Below are 21994 nucleotides of genomic sequence, written 5' to 3'. Positions count from 1 at the left end.
AGTTGTCAGTTAAGTGCTTTAGATTCAAAATTGTCTAAGAGTTTAAGACTTGATAAAGGAAACCTGACGAAGGTTTTCTTACTCTGATTGTACATACTGGCGACGTGAGTATGAACGAAGAACACATGACATAGATATTACTTGGTGGTAGGGCTTTGTGCAAGCCCGTCTGGGTAGGTACCACCCACTCATCAGTTATTCTACCGCCAAATAACAATACTCAGTATTGTTGGTTTCCGGTCTGAAGGGTGAGTGAGCCAGTGTAACTACAGGCACAAGGGACATAACATCATAGTTCCCAAGGTTGGTGGCACATTGACGATGTAAGGAATAGTTAATATTTCTTACAGCGTCATTGTCTATGGGTGATGGTGACCACTTACCATCAGGTGGCCCAAATGCTCGTCCGCCATTCTATAATATATATATATTACGAACGTGAACGAAGAGACTTATATTTTGAATATAATATCTGATAACGAGATGATGCCTAACTCCTCGTTATATATAATAAATTAAATACAAAGTGTAATAAACACACTTGTAAAAACATTAACAAATAAACATAATTGATGTTTACATAATTATAACGCCACAATTTGCATTTCTATGTCACCATTCCACTCTACGTTATTAACATAAATAATATATATTTATATACCATACCAATTACTCATGACATACATAAAACATAAAACCCCTGTTATATTGACTATAACTCTGTTAAATTAAATATTTATTAACTACGCGATGTTATATCAGGATTTAAGTTCTTACATTTGCACTGATAAAATTCCTATTTATAATTCAAACTTTGTATATTCATTATGCCGTTTTACAGATTCCAACAATGTATTCAAATTCACAATATACTTAATATCTTGACATCAAACTGTTTTCATACTCATTATTTCTTTCTTCTTTTCTTCTCTCATTATTTTAATGTCATTATGTTTTATTTTATTAATTAGCTTTTTACAAACAATGTTGATATATATTTCGATTTCCGAGCAAATTTAAAACCCAACAATTACTTTTGATAACTTTTTGTGTGTATTTTTGTAGATTACTTGTAGATGTTGTCAAATAAACATTATTTTAAAGATTTCTGTTTTTTTTTTTTCTTCTTTAAAATCTTAGCAACTTTTATTAGCACATTTTTGTGCAACACGATCAAGTTGAAAATCCACTTAGATTGCGTCGTATGTATCGTTGTGAATATTATGTACGTACCTATAATAATACTCAGTTAACACATTATACGTACTTAAATACATCATGACATTAAATAAATACATCTAAGATTGAATCGAGCTGAGTTCATAAAACGTGACGTTTTGTCATAATTTTCTCATCCTAACAATCTTAAAGCGATATACATAGTTTCTAGATGGAAATTGAGAATTAAAATACAACCATACCTGAATCAGAAAATTTAAAATGCCATGTGTTCGTACATACCTAAATCTGTATTAAAATTTTAAGGCTCAAATTATAAGAGAGCAAATACCTAATGATGCTCCTAAGTACCTATTGAAGTTTTATCAGAATGTTGTTTACTCTACATTATACCTACTGGTTATTAGAATTCGCTATAGTGATGCGATGCAGGTGAAGAATATATTTATAGTAGATGAAGAATTTTTTACATGGGATTTTTCATAAAATACTATCTACCTACACTGTAAATGGAAAATATATGTTTTTAATACATTTTCAAATAACTATATTTCTATCTTCATGAAGTATTTCATACTCTTTTGTATTATTAGTTATATTGTCATTTTATTATAGATATTACGCATAGTAATTATAATTATTTGTTTACTAATGTCACATTGAATACTGAATATGATTATTGGCAATATAAGCCCTTTGCCCTTTTATATATCTAATATCAACATACCGACCATAAAAAAATCGAAAATCATCGAAGAAATTATAGTCCATCTATAAACATATTTATTCATAAACAAATAAGCATGGGAAAGTTATTTGACATTATTTGTTTGTGAAGAGATATTGAGTCAGCATGAAGCACAGATCTGACAAGTGAGAGCTTAGCTCTAACAGAGCCATAGAGGGTGGACGTTGATGCTGATCCAATTATTATTCCTCCTATGTATAATATTATCCGGGTAGGCATATGACTCCACTCCACTTGATGGTAAGTGGAGTTCAAACGCGAAAACGACCAGTACGGACAGCAAGAATTAGCTGCACTAGTCACCCCCGCCATACCCCTCCCAAGGTGTCTCTTTGCGCCTCGTTTGAAAACACTCAGGTTATAAGAGTATGTATCATTGTATTTACAAATTATTCCACTTCCATTATTCCACTTGGTGCATCCAAATATGAGTGGTAAATAATTTGTGAATTGCGATACGAAAAGTAACTTTTTTTCGTATAGCAATTCAGATTACTAATGGCTGACCATGAGCTTCCTACTTAAGAACAAACGGCTACTAATAAGAGATCGTAAGGACCACTTACTATCAGGAGACCCGATCTGCTCGTCCGCCTACCTATATCATGAAAAAATGGTCAAATTCACTGTATGTGAATATCATTTCGTCAATGACGTGAACAAGTACGACAAAGGAATTTGATTGATGCGATTTAAAATATTTGAAGTATGTACAACTCCTGAAAGTTATCATAGTACTCTTTATAAACAAAGTTACTATGGAAACGTTCAACGAAATTGCATGCACTTATTGCTGGGCTTGTGTAGAGGATAATGAAAGTCACTAACTGGTTCACGATTTATTAACGAGACGGTACAATTATACGGACTGTGACGCAATTGATAGACACTCTTTTTTACATATGTAATGCTTCGACTTTTATACATGATATATGCCAAAGAATTTGAGATACACAAATGTGAAATATTTTAGTCATAGAATATGTAACTTTACTAACTGTTGAATACCTATGTGCATATACGACATACACTTACACCCAAACTTTTGGGATGCAACCTTGAAAATTAACAAGTACATAATACAGATATATCCTCGAATGAGTTCATATATCAATCCCCTCGTAACGGCCACGTCACGGCACGATGAGCACCGCTGGCCATCTGCCTGTACTACGTTAATACTACATACGGCAGCTGTGAAGGTCATTATTACTAATTGTGTAACCAAAAATTTAAAGCTGTATTTGACAAAACATGGTGCATCTGCTGTTTCCTTACATGCGATATATAACAGGCTATTATTATTACAACTTAAAATATCAACCAGCAGCATTCTGGTTCCATTGAATATTGGTAAACAGTTTTGGTTTTGGTGAGAAGAAATCTAGTAAGGCTATTAAATTTACTAATTTGTTGAAAATGGCCGGCAACTAATTGTTTTTAAATCAACTATTTGAATTCACTAATTAGTCAATGGCAGTGCACAATAGGCTATTCCATGGTGTTTAAAATAGTTCTTCAAAATGCTGTGGCTTTTTATCAGGATATACCTCATAAAAAGCCACAAAAAATATATTTTAATAACTTAACACTAAATTGACCACAGTAATAATGTGCGTTTATGACTCTAAATCAGAATTATATAATTTTATAATTTATTTTTCACCACCGAAAGTACCCTATTGTGCATATTAATACAAAATTAAATCGATACTTTTAAATGTTTCAATTCATATATAGGTATATATGTTACTAATTTATTTAGTAAGGCTAAGCTAAACATTAAGGAGGAAATGGACTATTATATGATAGTAAATATAGACCAATTTTTACCACTCACCCATTATTTCTGAAATGTCATTTTATCCCGTCTATATATAAAGTATTCATTTATTACCATAGAATAACTGAAGATAGGAATGTATCCAGACCTATAAGATTCTGCATATTCTCTACCAGCCAGCAAAATATATACCCTACCTGACCGGTCACTATTTTCAAGTGAAAATTCGTTTAGCTTAAGAATGCAAGAATTATCTAAGATTAATTTTTAAAATACTATTACTGGCTTACTTATGGGTCTGAAGGGTACGAATAAAGACTACTGGGTGGTTATTAATACAACAGGGACAAAAATAAAAAAATAAAAAAAAATTGCTTCTGCGAATATGGGACCTGGCATTCGTGTCGAAATCTTCCACTGAATTTACAAAGAGCTCTTCACAAATACTTTACAGAAACAATCAATTAACCCAAATATCTTTAACGGTTAAGAGCCCAATGTTTTATTACAGGCAATTAAGTATGAATTGGTAACTAACAAACAATCATGATTCTGTACAGGCAATACGTATTAACATACTTCAACCCGAGGTTAAAGTTAATAAATATTGATCGCATCGTAAAATGTTATACCTTCGACTTTTAAAAATATTGCGTAAAAGAAAATCAATACCGAATACCTTCCCAACCGTTATGGGACGAGTTTTTATGTTTTTATTATTGAAAACATTTGAAAGCTATTATTTACGTAACGTAAGAGGTTGTGTATCTGTTTTTTTAATAAATATGAGACAACATCGCATACATTACTTTGATCCCAATGTAAGTAGCTAAAACACTTGTGTTATGGAAAATCAGAAGTAACGAGGGTACCACAAATACAGACCCAAGGCAACATAGAAAACTAATGATTATCTAAATCGACAAGGCCAGCAATCGAACCCGACCACGGAGTCTGTAAAGAAAGTTGAATTTAGGGTTCGGATAACATTTATCAACACCGGATTCGCATGTAGGTTTATGGTTTTGAACACACATTTGGTAGTAAGGGTAGCGATAGGCTATCTCATGCTTATAGCTAAAGGATGCTATACCTACATTTTTTTGGCTTGTCTATCCACACTCAAAGCAGATTGGTGATTAAGCATGCTTTCGCGATTTGATGGACTGTCTTTTGGGTTCGCCAGAATAAGCACTCATTATATGCGTCGTATGCATGGTACGAATATTAAGGTTTTAAGTCCTTAAGCATGAAAAATGCAAACATTCGAAATTTGAATCTATGCCATGAAAGGAGGATGAATGAGAACGAATCTTTTTAAAGACATTTCCTACAGATGAAATACGAATCGATGTTGATTGATATACTGAATTTATACCGTAGCAAAACAGTGTTTTTTTTTTTAATTGTTTTACTCCACTTGCACGTAAAAGCCAGTAATTGGATTGATATGAATTCTTAACATTATTATACCAAAATCATTTAACAAAGAATTCAATTAAGACTATTGGATACAATTAAATCTTAACATAAGAACATTCAGGCATTCAGTTCAAGGTGTTAATAGATTTGTGTAAGATCACGTTTTAAATATTATGCATAACACTATATTTTAATTAATTTATAGTGTTATTGGGGTGTTCTATTGAAAAATCAGCAGCCTGGAATTGGAAGTGTGATCTTGTTTAAAAAGTAAGTAAAACCTATATCTAATGACATAGGTCATATAGACATTATAGAAAGTTGGTGGACCATTAGCAATAAAAGTTAGTGTATCAGTAATTTTTGTGTGCAATCAGCAGTGGTGGTCGTATACAATCAGGTGGCTCATTTGCCAGTTTATCTACCTTTTATAATTTAAATAAAATCGTGACGCAATTCATAGTACCTACTGCAGATTTGTATTATGTAACAAATCTACATAGTACCTTATGTAGATTTGTTACATAAGTGGGCCCTCAGAAACCTCAGATACGTTATTTTCCAATGATTTTTAAATAGAAAGAAATGCATAAAGTACTTAAATAGTACTTTAGTAAATTTGTAAATAAATACTGAATAGTATTGACATTGCTACAATAATTGAAAGTCTTGTAAGTAACTAAGCTGCACTAACTAAGGCAGAAAATATGAAATTATTTCTGATGTTTTTTTCATCTTGAGCAAAGAAAAATTGACGTTAGCTTTTATAAGACGATAACGAAATGAGATTTTCTAGTAATGCCCAAAAACATTGCAAGTATAATCGAACCAGCTACCTGTTCCGGCTTCACATGGGTACATACTACAGTCTATATACAATTTTTAGATTGAGCACAAACATACAAAGAAAAATCTTGCTTCTTGCTACTAAGAAAGTTATAAAATTCTCGGTATTTTTCTACTATCAAAAGCATGTATTATACATGTAAAGCTTCCTTTTGAATCATTCTGTTTGTTACCGAAAACTGCATTCAAATGCATTGCCTAGTAGAAAAGCAGAGGAAAGTATCTATTATTCTAGTGAAGGAAAATTTTAGTATTTATTCCACTATATAACTCCTTAGCAGCATTTATCTCAGATCTCTCTCGTGCAGGTTTCCTCACAACTTAACTTTGTGATATTACTATGCCACTTTGTGAATTCGTTGACCGTAACGAGATATAAAAATAATCTGAACGTTCTTTCATCACACGTATTGAGCAAAAGTAATATTCAATACGAATAGCTTTCGTACAATGAGTTACATGAAAACAATTGGTTATATGTCCAAAGATTTGATTTTGTAGAACTATTCTGTAGGAATAAACTCGAAACTCACTTCAGAACATGAGCGTTATATTTCAAAGTGTGATATTTCACATTGACTAAAATAATTAAATTTATTGGATTCACGTCAAAGTAACGTATCACCGTAGAAGTTAGTTTGTCAATATTTCCCGAGATGCAATGCGAATAGACAGAATCGTGGCAGTTTCTTTTTCAAGAAAAAATATCATTTACAAATTTGAACCGTAATATATACCATAGGTACGCAGCTTCAACGAGCACAATCAATATTTCTTTGCACGCATGATCCGATAAGACAAGAATGCGATGCGTTCGGAGAAAGTTCAGACGTCAGACCAAAGATTTTCCGTATTTTCCGAAACACGGAAATGTAGGCATTTACAACTCTTAATTTCCGGACTTCTTCTGAAACTTCTTTTAAGAAAATGCCTCAGTATTTTGCAGAACCTCCAGCTTTACTTTACTAGCCAATCAAAACAAAATACAACTGATACGAAACCGATAAGAAGTCTAACCCTCCAATCACAGAAGTGAAGACAAATACTTTTCGAGATTTCAACCAATGAAATCATCCAATTTAGTGTCAAAGCCATTTGTGTTTTGCATACTGTGATTAGAATAAGCTGTAAACGGTTAATTAAGCCAAATATTTGGTAATTCATTACCATTTTAAAAATAATCGACGGATATTTTATAGATTTAAGACGCAAATTAACAACGGTTATAACTAAATCGTATAACTCGCTAACTGTTATGTTAACCATAAAACATTACCAAGCGTATATAATCGGTCATGCGTAGGCGTCCCAGTAGTCAAGTTGAAACTTTTTTAAATTTGTTATTCGAAACATAGTATTTCTATAATTAAACTATACAGACAATTTTCACTTACCTATAAAGGAATGTACTTATAAGTTATAAGATATTGAATGTATTTAGATACGATAAGGGCCTAGAGTTTGTGATCTAAGTAATTCATATTCTGTAAGACAAGACCTTGGCAGCACTACCCATAAACTTTAGTACTGTAAGAAATATTAATCATTCCTCCAATCCGCCACCAACCTTAGGATAATACCCAGATGCTGTGCCCCCTGTGCCAGTTACACTGGCTCCCTCGCCAGTTAAACAAGAAAAACGATACTGAGTATTACTGTTTGCCGGTAGCGGGTATTACTCGGTTACACATATATATTATTAAGAGTAACTTTGTCCTAGCAGGATCTCTATATATAATAATCTATATTCAAAATTATGCTTGATATTAAATTAAGCCAAAAATAATGTTTCTTAAGTATTCTTTAAAAAGCGTACTTCCATAAAGTAATGTATTGATATTGTGTGTGTATGTGTGTACGCGTTTACATGTGTGAACATTCTTTCGTTTCATACATATCTTGCGAACAAATCACGATATTATCAACTCGAGACAAATTTTATTCGAAGCGTAAACGTAATTATGCACAATATATATCAGATTAAGAATTCATTACATTATTTTCCGCCAATGTATTTTTTATTAAAAAATATTCATAATTCATAAAAAGTAGATATAATCGTAATTTAATTTAATTACATGTTAGTAGATTCATCGAATCGGAAGGTAAAGTGGGCAGATCGAATAGCACCAAGACCAATTTTTTTAATAATAATTGCCTACATGTTAATTGGTATGAACGAACCTTGTAAAAAATCAATTGTCTGGGCAGAATCACGTGTATATCGCTGGCTTAATTTGAATAAAGCATTATTAAAAAAAAGTAACTAAACCTTGTCTTTCTTTTCGCGGTAAATGACGTGTATTTATAATTTTACTTTCCTTTTTTTTAATGGATTGGACCAATTGGGCACAGATTACTTCGTCAACGTCACGTGCGTTGAAGAATTATTTTCTTTTTTTAAATTCATCTAAATAATGTTGTTGTTGTCAAAAATATTTTTTGTATAATATATTGTGTAATAGAGCATATATAATTAACGCAAATAAGTCCAATGTCATATATATTAACATATTTTTAACACATTACCTAAGACATGGAATGATCTTATGCAAAGCGATACCAGTTATTCAGAGATTATAAATCTATATTATCATAAATTTCTATTCCATCTTAATCTAGATTTGTTTGCTGTGTCGTGCGATTTTAATCGGATGTGTTGCATTTTAGGGTCGAGTCCGGTCAAATATTTACGAGTCGGTTTTTCCGGGTCGGTCGGGTCTTTGACGGATTAAAAGAATATTGTTTGATTGTATTTCTGTTTCTGTTCTGCATTAAGAGTATATTAGCCTTAATGACCCATTTTACTAAATATTTGCCAAGTTATTTCCTTTATGATAAAAATTAATATTTCTTTTATTGATATTGATACTATCAATTTTGGTAGGATTAGGATACTATTTATTATTAAGTAATTGGAAACATTTACAAATATATTTTTAAATTAGAAAATAAGATAACAGTAAATGTCCCATTACTAGGCTCAGCCCTATATATCTTTAGAATACGAGTTACACATGCGACAAAATTTCATTGAAATTAGGAACATACAGTTTCCTTCACCGCCAAAATAGATGAATTATAGACACAAATTGAAATTGGAATTAGTTCGAACCCACAATCAACGGTGAAGATGCAGGCGTTCTGACCACTGTTTGATTTCAAATAAATGAATGACGTCATACAGTGACAAAATATTTTTTAACACAATATATGATTAGTTCATTATTTAACTACTCGTTATATTATCTCATAGCTTATTATTTCGACAGAGCACAGCCCAACGGAACCCGACACCGATCTTACATGAGTATGTACCGCAGCTTCAGGCATCTCTTACATCATAATATTGGTTCCAATCACCTTTTATAGGTCATAAAACTTAAGATTATTTTTATCGAAACAATTGAATATAGACGGAAAGTGATTCAGGTGAAATGGTATAGAAAAATCACGATTGCATATGCTACTCTTAATTCTATATTAAAAATAGTTTAAATCTTTTAAGAAAGTAAAGATAAATAATAGCTAGGATTTTTAAGATTTTTATCTATATATTAATTTTAGCCCTAAAGCGGAGGGCACATTTTTAATTTTCTAAAATAAGAAAGAATTATCAATTGAAGAAGATATTATGGTTAATATTTATTAAGCGAACTGTTTTACAATTACTTTTACTGGCTTACTAAACTCACTAAAAATGTATAATATGCGTTCAAATTGAGTATTCCAAAGGTCGCGACGCTCAGTCTACGACGGACCTCAACTAATATTAAGGTTTTTATATAAAAAGATTATACATATATACCGTTGTAACTTTCACCTACAACTCATAATTATTACATTCATTGATTTTATATTAGATTTTACATCACTACAGTGTTTCGAACGTTCCCTCTGCATTTTGTTAAATAATCTCAAGTATTACTATTAACAATGCGTTAGGTTTTTATCTCTATAATAATTCATAATTACGTCTCTCATTATTATTATAAAATTATATAAAAATAGTGAGAACTAGTTTCTAATAAGATTATAAAACCTAAACTAACTACATAAAGAAACAAAGAAAGAAAGCCGCGTATTTTAGAAATATAAAAATTACTTAACGGTTCTGTAAGGAATACATAATACTAACGATTCGTCTCAATTTCACACAGATAAACAAGAGCAATTAAAATTTCACCTCGAGTTATATAAATTGAATAAAAAAAAATTGTTATGCCGAGAAATTTATTATCATTGCCTTATTAGAATTTAAAAAAATATATAATATTGGCTCTTTTGACAGTAATACAAATTCAATATGTTTTTTTTTAGACGCATTATCAACATACGTTGATTTGACAATTTCTTTATCTGATTTCTCTGGTCATTTGAGATTGTCGCATTAATAATAATACCTGTTGACTTCCAGGCAGGATATATTCATTTAAATAATTGTATTAACTAACATGACTATATATTTTTTTAATGTTGAAAAAGAGTAACTACTGAATTTCTTGCCGGTTCTTCTCGGTAGAATCTACTTTCCGAACCGGTGGCAGCTTCACTTAATTGTTAAATGACGATTCAAAAGTGCTTGTAAAAGCCCACTTGAATAAAGTATATTTTGATTTTGATTTTAAACAGTAAAATTGAGAAAATAGAGAAGTAACAATGTTTAAGAATGCTATGCTATGCTATGCATCTTTTGGATAAATGGAGCAAATGCCGGGTGATCAGATTTGGTTAGGACATTCTCAGCCGGTTTTTCCATTAGGCGATTCTCAACAACAAGAAATGGTTCGGATACCTATCCTAAAACATTGAGACAACAATTATTGAGAGCGTATTGGCTAAGTAGTCTAAGGGCTGTCTTACCTGTAATCGGTCATAATGATTGTCAATACTGAGTTAAGGCCGCCTCTCCCTATGAGGGGAAGGTTTGGAGCATATTCCACCATACTGCTCCAATGCGGGTTAGTGGATACACATGTGGCATAATAGTCTGGGTTTGAATCGCAATCATCGGTTAATGCACGCGTTCTTAGCAATGGGAAATCTCGGCTCAACGCAAGTTCACCGATGTTAAAAATAAGATTCCTTGTCAGTAATAGTCATCAAAAGTTTGTTTCATTCGTCTTACAATAAATGACTTTGTTTGAAAATTTCAGGATTTGAATAATTAGATAACAACCAATAACCTCTCTGCTCTATTTCAGCGTTACAGTTTCAGATACGTAATGACGTCCTATACGTTTTCAACCTATTTCAAAAGGAGGAAATAATTAAGTTGATTACCTTAGACCTTAGTACTTACGACCTTATTTATGATTTAAGATTTTTTTTTTAGAGTTATATTTTTTTTATGCTCACCATCGTCTATAGACAATGGCGCTGTAAGAAGTATTAAACATTCCTTATATTGTCAATGCGCCACCAACCTTGGGAACTAACATGTTTTGTAAGGGATCAAACATCTTAGTTCTTGTAGTTACACAGGTTCACTCACCCTTCAGACCGGAAAACAACAATACTGAGCACTGTTATTTGGCGGTAGAATATCTGATAACTTGAAGTTTGGTCCCATTTAAAGAAAATAATTTAAACTTTTTTAAAATTATTTTATTGCGACACGAGCATCGCGTTCAAACTTTACGAAGCGTTATTATTTGGGCGCCTTTGATTACCCATTTGTAGACAATTAGAGCGTCCGTATCTAAAGCGTTTCTAAAGTGTTTCATGAATTGTAACCAAATAATGTAATCATTGGAATTATGAATTGAGCTGAGATGACCCAGTGGTTAGAACGCGTTCATCTTAACCGATAATGAGTCTGCCACATGTGTATCCTCTAACTCACATTTGAACAGCATGGTGGAATATGTTCCATAACTTCTCCTCAAATTGAAAGGAGGACTTAGCCCAGTAAGGGGAAATTTAAAGGCTGCTATTAATGTAATGTAATATAATCATTCATTCTGTTTAAATCAATATTTATCAATACTAATAGTAACGAATTATGTCCTGGTCCATCTGTTGCCAGCATTCTCTATATAAAACGCGTTCGGTTCAATGATTTTCTCCACCTACACTGACATGGTTATCCATATACAGATACATTACTAATGTGTCTAATTAAGCACACAAGAAAGATAAATAAAGTCGGACTGATATGTACAATCCGGGAAAACTGCGTTGTTCTTACAAGTACCGTATTAAGTTACTTGTATGCCATAATAAATATACTTAATACAAAGAATGTTAAGTTTTTAGCAAAAACATTTCAAACATCAGACACTTGTATTATTAAAAGCCGGAGAGAATCTTCAAACTCTACTCTGCGCGTTACTCAATAGGTAAATATTTAATAAAAAATTAAATCGACTTCAAAATTAGAAACAGATAGTGAACTAAAAATTAAAAGAAATATCCATCAAACTACTTGACAGATTTTAACGAAACACTGCTCCCTAAATTGAAGTATAACATATATTAAAAATAATATTATAGATTAAAAATGACCATCTCTATGCGACTCGTGATTTACGACACACACTTACGGAATTAAACACACGTTGAAAGCCTAAATGGATCATCATCAGTTAAATATAATTTAATTCTAACATCCATACATGTCGAACTGATAACTGATTGACTGACTGACTGACTGACTTCTTTTTTAGAAGTCGGCTAAAAATATGGTATCGAGTACTATGACAAGTCTCATTTTTACGACTTAGTAATATTGCCCTACTTTCAGGCTGAAAAGATTAGGAAACCATAAGATTAATTTTACATAATTCATAGTAAGTAAATAATTCTTAAACCAAATTGAATTATAAAAAAAAAACCACCGACAAAAAATGAAAATGCAAATGAAAATAGAAATTATTAATACACTTATAAATGATTTAAATAAATATGCATAAATCATCCATTGTTCGTCACGAAATGAAATTATATCAATTGTGGTCGGCGAAATTTTACCGCTTTCATATTTAATAGAAGCGTAGCGATCGTTAAAAATCGTTCGAAACGTCGCAATTACGATTTTCACTTTTTAATTTTCGTGTCAGCGATTACGTTGAGGTCAAAGAGAATGAGATAACATCTTAGGAAACGTATACGAGGATTACTACTAAGATTTTAACGGTTCTTTAAGTGATTCGAATTAGACCGAAAATATTTACACAGTGAGTTCGAATTTCTTCCGAGAACCAAAGTGACGTAAGACCAGTTGATCTTCAACGAAAGTCATTGTTTGGTCGATGTGTCGAAAGTCGTTTTGATACTAGTATCTAACAATCAGTAGGAAGCTAGGTCCACATTCTTATCCGGTAATAAAACCTCTACGCAGAAGTGGTACATAAAAAAATAATGATATATCTCTTGAATAATCATGTAACATGTTTGTCATAATCATATTTATATAAATAACAAATATTTATCGTTAATTTTTTTCGTTTATAAAATTACGAAGTTTTTATACTGACTATTAAGTATTCATATCCGAATTCTAAATAATTAAAAAAAAATAATGACTAGAGGTAATAATACTGTCAATATTGATTCTAACCCGTTCTATGTTCGAAAGTAACCCACTTAAAAGTATTTTCCAATGAAATGTCATAATATCAACATTTAAGAGGATGTAGGAAATTTAAATGACTCTAATTTACATAAGGTATTAAGTAACTAGTATATTCTCGATACTTTCGAGCAGTAGCGTTTATAAACGCGTTATAAACGTTCGGTAAGTGTGTCAGTCGTCAGACTCTAGTCACGGTGCTTTTGTGCCAGTTATTATCAACCAATTGGCTGTTTGCGGCTAGAACTGCCATCAATCATAATATAATTTTGTACATTTCACCGGAACGTATCATTATTATTTACTGCCGACATTACACATAAAATGAGGTGTAACAAGATTGAATATAATGTATGCAAGATTGACTATTTTCCTTCCATCTCTCGCCAAAATCTGTATAGAATATGAGATAAGATTGTAAATAGCTTGTAATTGGTATTAATAGTATAATCCAACTGATTTTTTTTAAATATCATTTTGCGATTCAACTACGAAATCCTTTGACATTCTTGCTAACATTCCTATGTAAATAAAATACATAAGTAATTTAGATATTTATAAACATACACATGTCATTACTCAAGCAATAGTTGACTATTTTTAGAGTTAGGCCTCTTTCAATTTTAAGATTCCGGTAAACAGAAGCTTCTTTTAATTTGTAGTAGGACTGTGTGCAAGCTTGTCTGAGAGTAACACCTACTCAGAATCTATTTTACAACAATACTTGGTATTGTTGTGTTCCAGTTTGAACGGTAGGTAAGCCAGTTTTGTGTTAGTTTACTCAGCTTGTTCCTATAGTTATAGGAGCAAGAGACATAAAATCTTAGCTCACAAGATTGCTGGCGCATTATTGTGTAAGAAATAGTTATTATTTCTTACAGCACTAATATCTATCGGCAGTGGTGACCAATTACCATCAGATAGCCCATTTGAATAAATGGTTTCTATTCCCCGCCTCCCGCTTCCGGTCAGTAAGCTACCTTCTTCAGGTAATCAGTCTATACAGCTGGAGTAGACTACGTTTGCCGATAAGGACTTCAATAAGATACCTTTCATTTTATTCACGTTATGCTTTATTAGCTTAATCAAAAACTATTAATCACAGATCGATGCAAAGTTAAAGCGCTTTCAATTGATTTATTTTTTTATTTCGGGTTATAACTGAAATGACGTGTTTTTTTAGTTTAACTTCAATTACCGTTATTATTCGATCAGTAATTGCCAAATGTACAGTATCACAATGACTCGACATTTGTCTATCTTTAGAAAATAGTTCGCCCACGTCATTAGTTAAAATTTGTAGAAAACATTAAAATTTAATTTGCAAGTTACGATGACTTTTCTTTTCCTCTAAATTCCGTTTAAACTGATAACACCAAAACTCGAAGCTACCAAACAAATAAAATGAAACCGGAGGAGATAAGGCAGAGATCCGCTTTTCTTTGCCACATTTCATACAGTAAAACAATTCGATAACAATTCTCTTCGTATCTGTCTAATAAATTTTGGCAGTCGACTTCCGGTGATACGTCACTTTGACATGTGCATGCAATTTTTATAATTTTTGTAGTCAATGTCGCAATACACATTCTGACATTTCACCATGTTCTGGGGTGGGTTTCGAGTTTCTTCTTACAGAATACCTGTATTGAAGATAGTTTAATATTATACTTTAATTTTGTCGACATATTCGAATAAATAAACGTAGCATATAGACTTGATACCTGGTCTAAATCTGATATGATATATTGTTAGAGAAAAAACATATTACCTACTGGTTATTAAGACATTGGCATTATCAGATATTTTTATATACATTATTTTGATAGGCAACATTAGCAATCTAAAAATTAATCGTCACCTTTTTGTAAACATAATTTGTAGATAAATTAAACCCGTGCAGCTGTTTTGTTTTATCAAATTAAGGACTTAACCCTATAATATAAGGACTAAATCCTACGTAATGATATTCGTTTAAAAAACAAAAGTAAAAGCAGAAAGTCCTTTACAATACGCTTTAGCTTACTCAAAATTAGGTACACAGCTTAACCACACGTCCTTTTTAAACAGCAGTAACAATAACAGCCATATTGTACTTAGTTCAGAATTACTTAACCAATATACATTATGTAAATCATATAAGTGTATTTCCGTAACAAATACCAGAGAATTGTAAGTTTAACCAGTGGTTTTACCGAACAATAGTGACGGCAAACAAAGGCGACGATGTAATGTGACCGCTGTTATGAAATCAAATGCGGAAAGGTACTGGATGAGACAATTTGCAAAACAATTGTATTGGGATTTTAAATTAACATGGTTATTTTTATTATTAAAGTTATTAATTTAACGTGTCTCGTGAACAAGACATTCGTAGACAATGTCGAAATATCGAGCTCCACCGAACAAAAAATAAAAAACATGGTAAATATCCCGAAATTAATAACTTTAATTGTATTGGGATTCACGAAAATAATGATATTTTTTTGTTACATATTATTTTTGTACTGTTTTTCAGATATACTTACATTTACTCGCTTTTTAAAATGTAATATATGGCAACACCAAAGCTCCAAAGAGTTTTCACATAATTAATTTGTATTTAACTTATATATTTCGTGATCGAAAGAGTCGTGAGGGAAAATGCATATTGCGTCGGATGAAATTCTACCAGATAGGTATATCTTTAACAACCCTCAAGTAGAGTAACGTGGTAGATTAAGCTTTAATTATCTTTAAGAGAATAGCCGTTTGTCCAAAATATTAAATCTGTTATTTTTTTTTAAAGTTGTCAATAGAAAAATAATTATAGTCGGTGACTTAGTGTATTTTATTTTAACAATTGTAATAATTATAATCGCACTATAAATTCCTAGCTAACAATAAAACATGTTTACGTAAGTTAAACTTTAAATTACCAAATGAAACTCTTCAAGAACTTTGCAAAATATTATTATGATCATATTATGATACAGTTCTTTGCTATGGGAAAAAAAGTACCGTACACATACTCCCATAACGAGTACAATCGAGCAATTAACTCGAGATGTTAATTTCTTTACGTGTTTTCATTTAATACTGCATTCCGAGAACAATTTCTCTCTTCACTTTCTAACACCCGAGTCCGTGACTCGATTATAATTTACTGGTAACACTCGGTATTCGTCCTCGCTTGATAGCCTACTTATCTTACAATAGGGTATATCGTAATCTAAATGTTAATTAAAAAATATCACAGCCTAATATCGGCTTAACCATGTAACTTAGCTCAGAGTTAGGATATGTGCATATAACGAGATAGTTTATCATTTTTTTTTATGTCGTATTCAATACATGCTATGGATAACTAGGCATCGTTCCTAGAATTTGCGGTATCCATAAATCCAATATGGATTTATGGACATACTTATAGTGATATATATTTTTCATAAGATATAGATATTATAATTATGTTTATCATTATAAAAATCCATGTATGTTCTCACTTCAATTTTTATTTCGTAGATTTTCCACAGGTCTGAGATAAACCTTTCGGAACAGGTGTTAGTTTCGTTGAATTTTATAAAGATTTCGATTTTTAAGCCGTAAAATAATGCAATCTGCCGCTTTGAAATTTTTTTTTTTAATCAGAGCAAGTAAGACTTGTAATAACTATTAATAATATTCAAACTTGCGGCCGGATTTTTAAAAAATATAACAATTAAGATTCAATAACAAGTTATTACCCCTTACAGTCAATAATTGTTTATGAGACAGAGAGGATCGAACGTAGGTACAATAAAATCTTGTTAAGCATGTCTGGAGCTTCAAGACTGCAAAAAAAAAGTTAAAGTGAATTCTGTCTTTAAATGATTTTATTCCAGCAACAAAAATTCTTAACAATATTTCTTGTAAATTCTCCTTCTAGGAAACTAATCAATTAAGTACTTATAGAAAAAAGATTTTTGAGAATTCTTTTTAATTTAACTTGTAAACAATATGAAGACAATAGTCTTTTTTTCTAAGTAATACGTCAAATACTTCTTATAGAAATACTTACAAAAACTATGAATATTAATGAATGATGTCATATCTTATTTCTTTTGTCAGTCAGATTTGAATTACAGTAATAAATAAAAAAATTACACATTTATCCAAATAAGTATTTATTTTATTATACACAGCATACATTTTATTATTTGTTTAATTTTATAAACCATGTAATTTTAAGTTTGATATATAAAATTAAAATTGACAATAATCTTACATTTAATTTACTACTGTTTTGGTGACAGTCATTTTACATCTACTGCAAAAAAAACTTGTATACTTTTTAAAGCCATATAAATAACTACAATGCCATTTTAATGTCTTGGGAGTGAAGTTTTTAAAATATATTCTTAACAGATGTCTACATCCTATAAGGAACCTACCTGCTAGTGCAATTTTGTAGATGTTATAGTCTCTAAGATTTGTGATTAATTAGTAGCTGTTACTTATTTATAGATGTTTTAATATTAATTACACTTATTTTTATGTCATCAATTATAATAACAACAGATGTTTATTTAATATATAATAATAATATTAATGTAACTTCATAAATAAGTATTTCCAACACTAATTAGTTTCAACTCTAGGCCTTTGAACTCATTGACTTTTTTTTGTTAATTTAAACAATAGTCTTACCGTTACCATTGAGTTTTAATAACATATGTATACAGGTTATTGAAGTGTGTTTAGGTTCCACCTCAGCAATATAATATTATGATTCTTTATTCCATCCATTTCATTATTAAAAAGTTAATACTTTTTAATAATGTAATGGCATTGGATACAGGATAGTGCTATTCCATGAAGGTTTTAATGCTAACTTTTTTATGATTTTCAAATCATTCTATATTGTAATTAAGTTGTAGAATTTCAACATTTTGATTTGAAATTATGTACAGAGATCACTTTTTTTTTTAAATAATATTGAACTAGTTATACCGTTTAAACAAGAGTATCAACATTTATGACATAAAAGTAATTTAGAGAATTAATACTAAATCTTCGGGATTTAGTAATAGTTCTATATTCCTTCTTCCTTCCTTCCATTTGCTATTTACTGTTTGATGAAATAATTTTGAATGCAATTGTATTTAAATTGGGGCATTTTAGTAAAAATTAATAGCAATATAACTTTATTGAAATACTAGATAATTTTATTTAAAGTTTTGAAGGACAAATCTTTCTTCTATTTATAATAAAATTTTACATATAGCTTGATTTATTTAAAAAGTTTTTTATTTTTTATTCGTGGTAAAAGAATGATGGCTAGTCCTCTATAAATGTATCTAGTTACGAAAGTGTTTCAAATTTTATCTTGATAATAGATGATTGCACCTTCGCTACTGTGGGATACTGTGCAATGATGAAGTAACGAAGACATTGTTTTTGTTCAAGATGCATTTACAACACCAATCATTTTAATGTTTTGTAAACTCTGTAACCTTTATAAAAAGTACTTCTAATGTTACTGCATAGAGTATGCATGTGTATATATATATTTGTTTTTTTTTTTTTTTTATATACATGTTAGTATGGTAACAAGCTAAAGACACGAAAATACATTTGCAAGGTGAAGCTTGCAGGTGCATGGCCTGTCTTCACAATAAAGACTGCTATTTAAGAAACTATGGTTCAAATTTCAATAAGACCAAACTTGGTTATTCAAAAGGAAATATGATGATGTTGAAAAATGATTCCAGTTTTGTAATTAATATATATAGTTATAGTTTCTATTTATTAATATAATATTAAGTTACTAGTTTTTATTAAATATTTCAATTGAAACTTGGTATAAAAAAGATTTAATTATTTTAAATTAAATTTTAGTTTGGATTGATACTCGAAAATTTTTATTAGACTTAAACGTGAATAAATACATATAGAAATTTTAATAATATTAAATTATTTGAGGACTACAGGCTTATTGATGTGAGAAAAATGATCATATTATTTTTGTCATTTAGCCTTGTTTGCGATAAAGAAAAAGAATGGGTGACATTCAAATAAAAACAAATAAAATAAGAAGTTATCCTTCCCACTTACCTGTTAAATTAAGCGCTAATGATTCACGGCCTTGTTTCAAACTTCGAACAGGATATAAAACTTTTTTAATTTTTAGTCACAGGGGCACAAACTTAAGTGTCAGTTCACCACTTCATACATCTGAGTCAAAATTATTTGTTTTTATTTAATATTTAAACTTTGTATTAAACGACTGCCAACAGTAGTTTCACTTATCTAGAAAACACTTTGCGTTTACAATACATACAACCGACAGTCGACACGAACTTTCGTGGCGAATGCCATCATACCACAGAATACAAATTGTAGTGAAGTGACACACAACTGTCAAATTGACACTACTTGGACATATCCTCTGTTTTCTTCTTTTTTATCTGCTTAACACAGATTGTTAAGGTCATAAAACAGATTTAAATGATTCCAAATTAAGCATTATCATCATTATTACTAAAGGGTTGGAATACATAAAAATAAATAAAATGTAATGGTAACATGAATGTTTAATAAACATCATAACTTATGTTAACAACATGAGATAATTATTCTTGTGATAAATATTCATCTGATTATTTATTTTTAGGAGTTCTTGCACCAAATATATTTGTGCCAACTCGAACAGTCGTAGCTCCTAATTGTATCTGAAATTATAAGAAATAACAATATCAATTTTTAATTATATTATTTGGTGAATATGGCTTTCAAATTAAATAATGTATAAATAAAATATTATATCTTGTACAATTAATTAAGCAGCATTTGGTTAAACAAAAAAAGATATATTTGTAAAAAAAAAATCGTAGATGACCACAAATAATGTTAATGCAATTATTTTTTATTAGATTTACTGCATGCAATATATTTTTGATTTATGTGTGTACTAACTGCAAGATCAAGAATCTACTAATAGAAAATTCTAAAGTCATACTTACAGCTTCTTCAAAATCACCTGACATTCCCATTGATAATTCAACATTATTAATATCTAGATTTAATTTCTCACACACTTCCTGTCTACATTTGGCAAGAGTCAGAAAATCTGGGTTAGGGCCCTGAGTCTTGTCATAATCGTACTGACCAATTGTCATAAGACCTTTGAAATCTAAGTCAGGACATTTCTTAAGCACATGCTCAACAAGTTCAGTTACTTGAGATGGTTCCACTCCATTTTTAACTGAAAATAGACAATATTAAAAAGAAGATATTATATTAGTAAAAAATGTAATCTATGATATAGTTACTAAGGCAATATCATTTGCAGAAATAACACAAAAATAGGTAGGTACCTTCTTCTCCACTAGTATTAACTTGTACCATAACATTCAACTTGGTTTCTTCTTTTCTGATTTTTAACCATTGTTTATTTATATTATCAGCCAATTTCTCGGAATCAACAGTTTGTACTATATATAGTCCAGGCGAGTTAAGTAATTTGTTTATTTTGTTTGTTTGCAAGTGACCTATGAAATGCCATTTGATTTCTTTGCATTTTTCAAGTATCTGTGGATCACTAGCTTTTTCAGCGAGTTCATTTACATAATTTTCACCGAAATGACGCTGGCCAGCTTCATATGCTTGTACGATTAATGATACTGGTTTAATTTTTGAAACTGCAACCAATGTCGGCGCAATCTGAGGAAAATCCTAAAACACAAAAGAGGTTAAATAGAAAAAAATATATTATAATCAAAAAAAATATTAAATATGGAATGGAACATGAATCTCATGATTCTTTATTTAATATACTGAATTTATTATTACTTCAGAAGATTTTTCTGTAATAAAGTTATATTACGAAATAACTTCGTCAATATTTACTCACAAGGTAAGAATCCTAAAAGAAAAAGAAACCTATAACTTACTTTACTCCTTCTAACTACCGCAGCCTCTATTTGAGCTAAAACTGTTTTCAGACCGTTCATGATGTCAACTTCGTTTGATTTTTCATCACTCATTATTTTTAACTTTTAGCTATTCTGCAAGCACAACGATGACACTTGTTATCAATGCTTATTTTGTTATCAAAATGTATGTAGTCTTATCAAAAACATCATTTTATAGTTATTGTCAATCTATAGTTTTGACAATTGCCATTTAGATAAGATAATTTTATACAGGTATCAAAATTGTATTATATCGTTAAACTAATGTGCATGTTTCTAACAAGATGTACTAATAAAAATTATATTTTATGTATTACAATTTTTTAATTCGTTTCTGAACATAAGAAAGAACTAATGCTGCCATTATCTTAAATTTGCCGCAATATTACACTATATTTCTTTAACAAAAAAAAAATAAAAAAAATAAAAGCAAATATAAGTTTTGTTTTTATATATAGTAATTTAAAGTAGGAATATATATTTCCATGAATTATCTTAAATATGAACTT

At 30.4% G+C, this 21994-nt stretch overlaps 2 protein-coding genes across 2 annotated transcripts in view; both read right to left on the bottom strand.

Annotated features, from left to right (window-relative positions):
• LOC124539653 overlaps window positions 1-19907 on the bottom strand; it is a 40417-nt gene extending 20510 nt beyond the window's left edge. Inside the window, exon 1 of the mRNA XM_047116954.1 lies at window positions 19627-19907. The gene's annotated coding sequence lies outside the window, so the exon portion shown is untranslated. The remainder of the gene's footprint in view (window positions 1-19626) is intronic.
• Window positions 19908-20087: 180 nt separating this feature from the next.
• LOC124539651 (pyridoxal phosphate homeostasis protein) lies at window positions 20088-21771 on the bottom strand. Its single transcript, XM_047116953.1, has 4 exons — window positions 21465-21771; window positions 20889-21246; window positions 20535-20776; window positions 20088-20243 (listed from the first exon to the last, which is right to left on the bottom strand). Exons 1-4 carry the CDS (start codon window positions 21555-21557, stop codon window positions 20172-20174), a joined length of 765 nt encoding a protein of 254 aa, XP_046972909.1. The 5' UTR covers window positions 21558-21771; the 3' UTR covers window positions 20088-20171.
• Between the last annotated feature and the right edge of the window lie 223 nt (window positions 21772-21994).

Source organism: Vanessa cardui, chromosome 23, assembly GCF_905220365.1.
Source record: "Vanessa cardui chromosome 23, ilVanCard2.1, whole genome shotgun sequence".
In the NCBI taxonomy this organism is placed as follows: Eukaryota; Metazoa; Arthropoda; class Insecta; order Lepidoptera; family Nymphalidae; genus Vanessa; species Vanessa cardui.
Note: the sequence above shows the minus strand (reverse complement) of the source record. Positions and strands in the feature narration are given on the sequence as shown.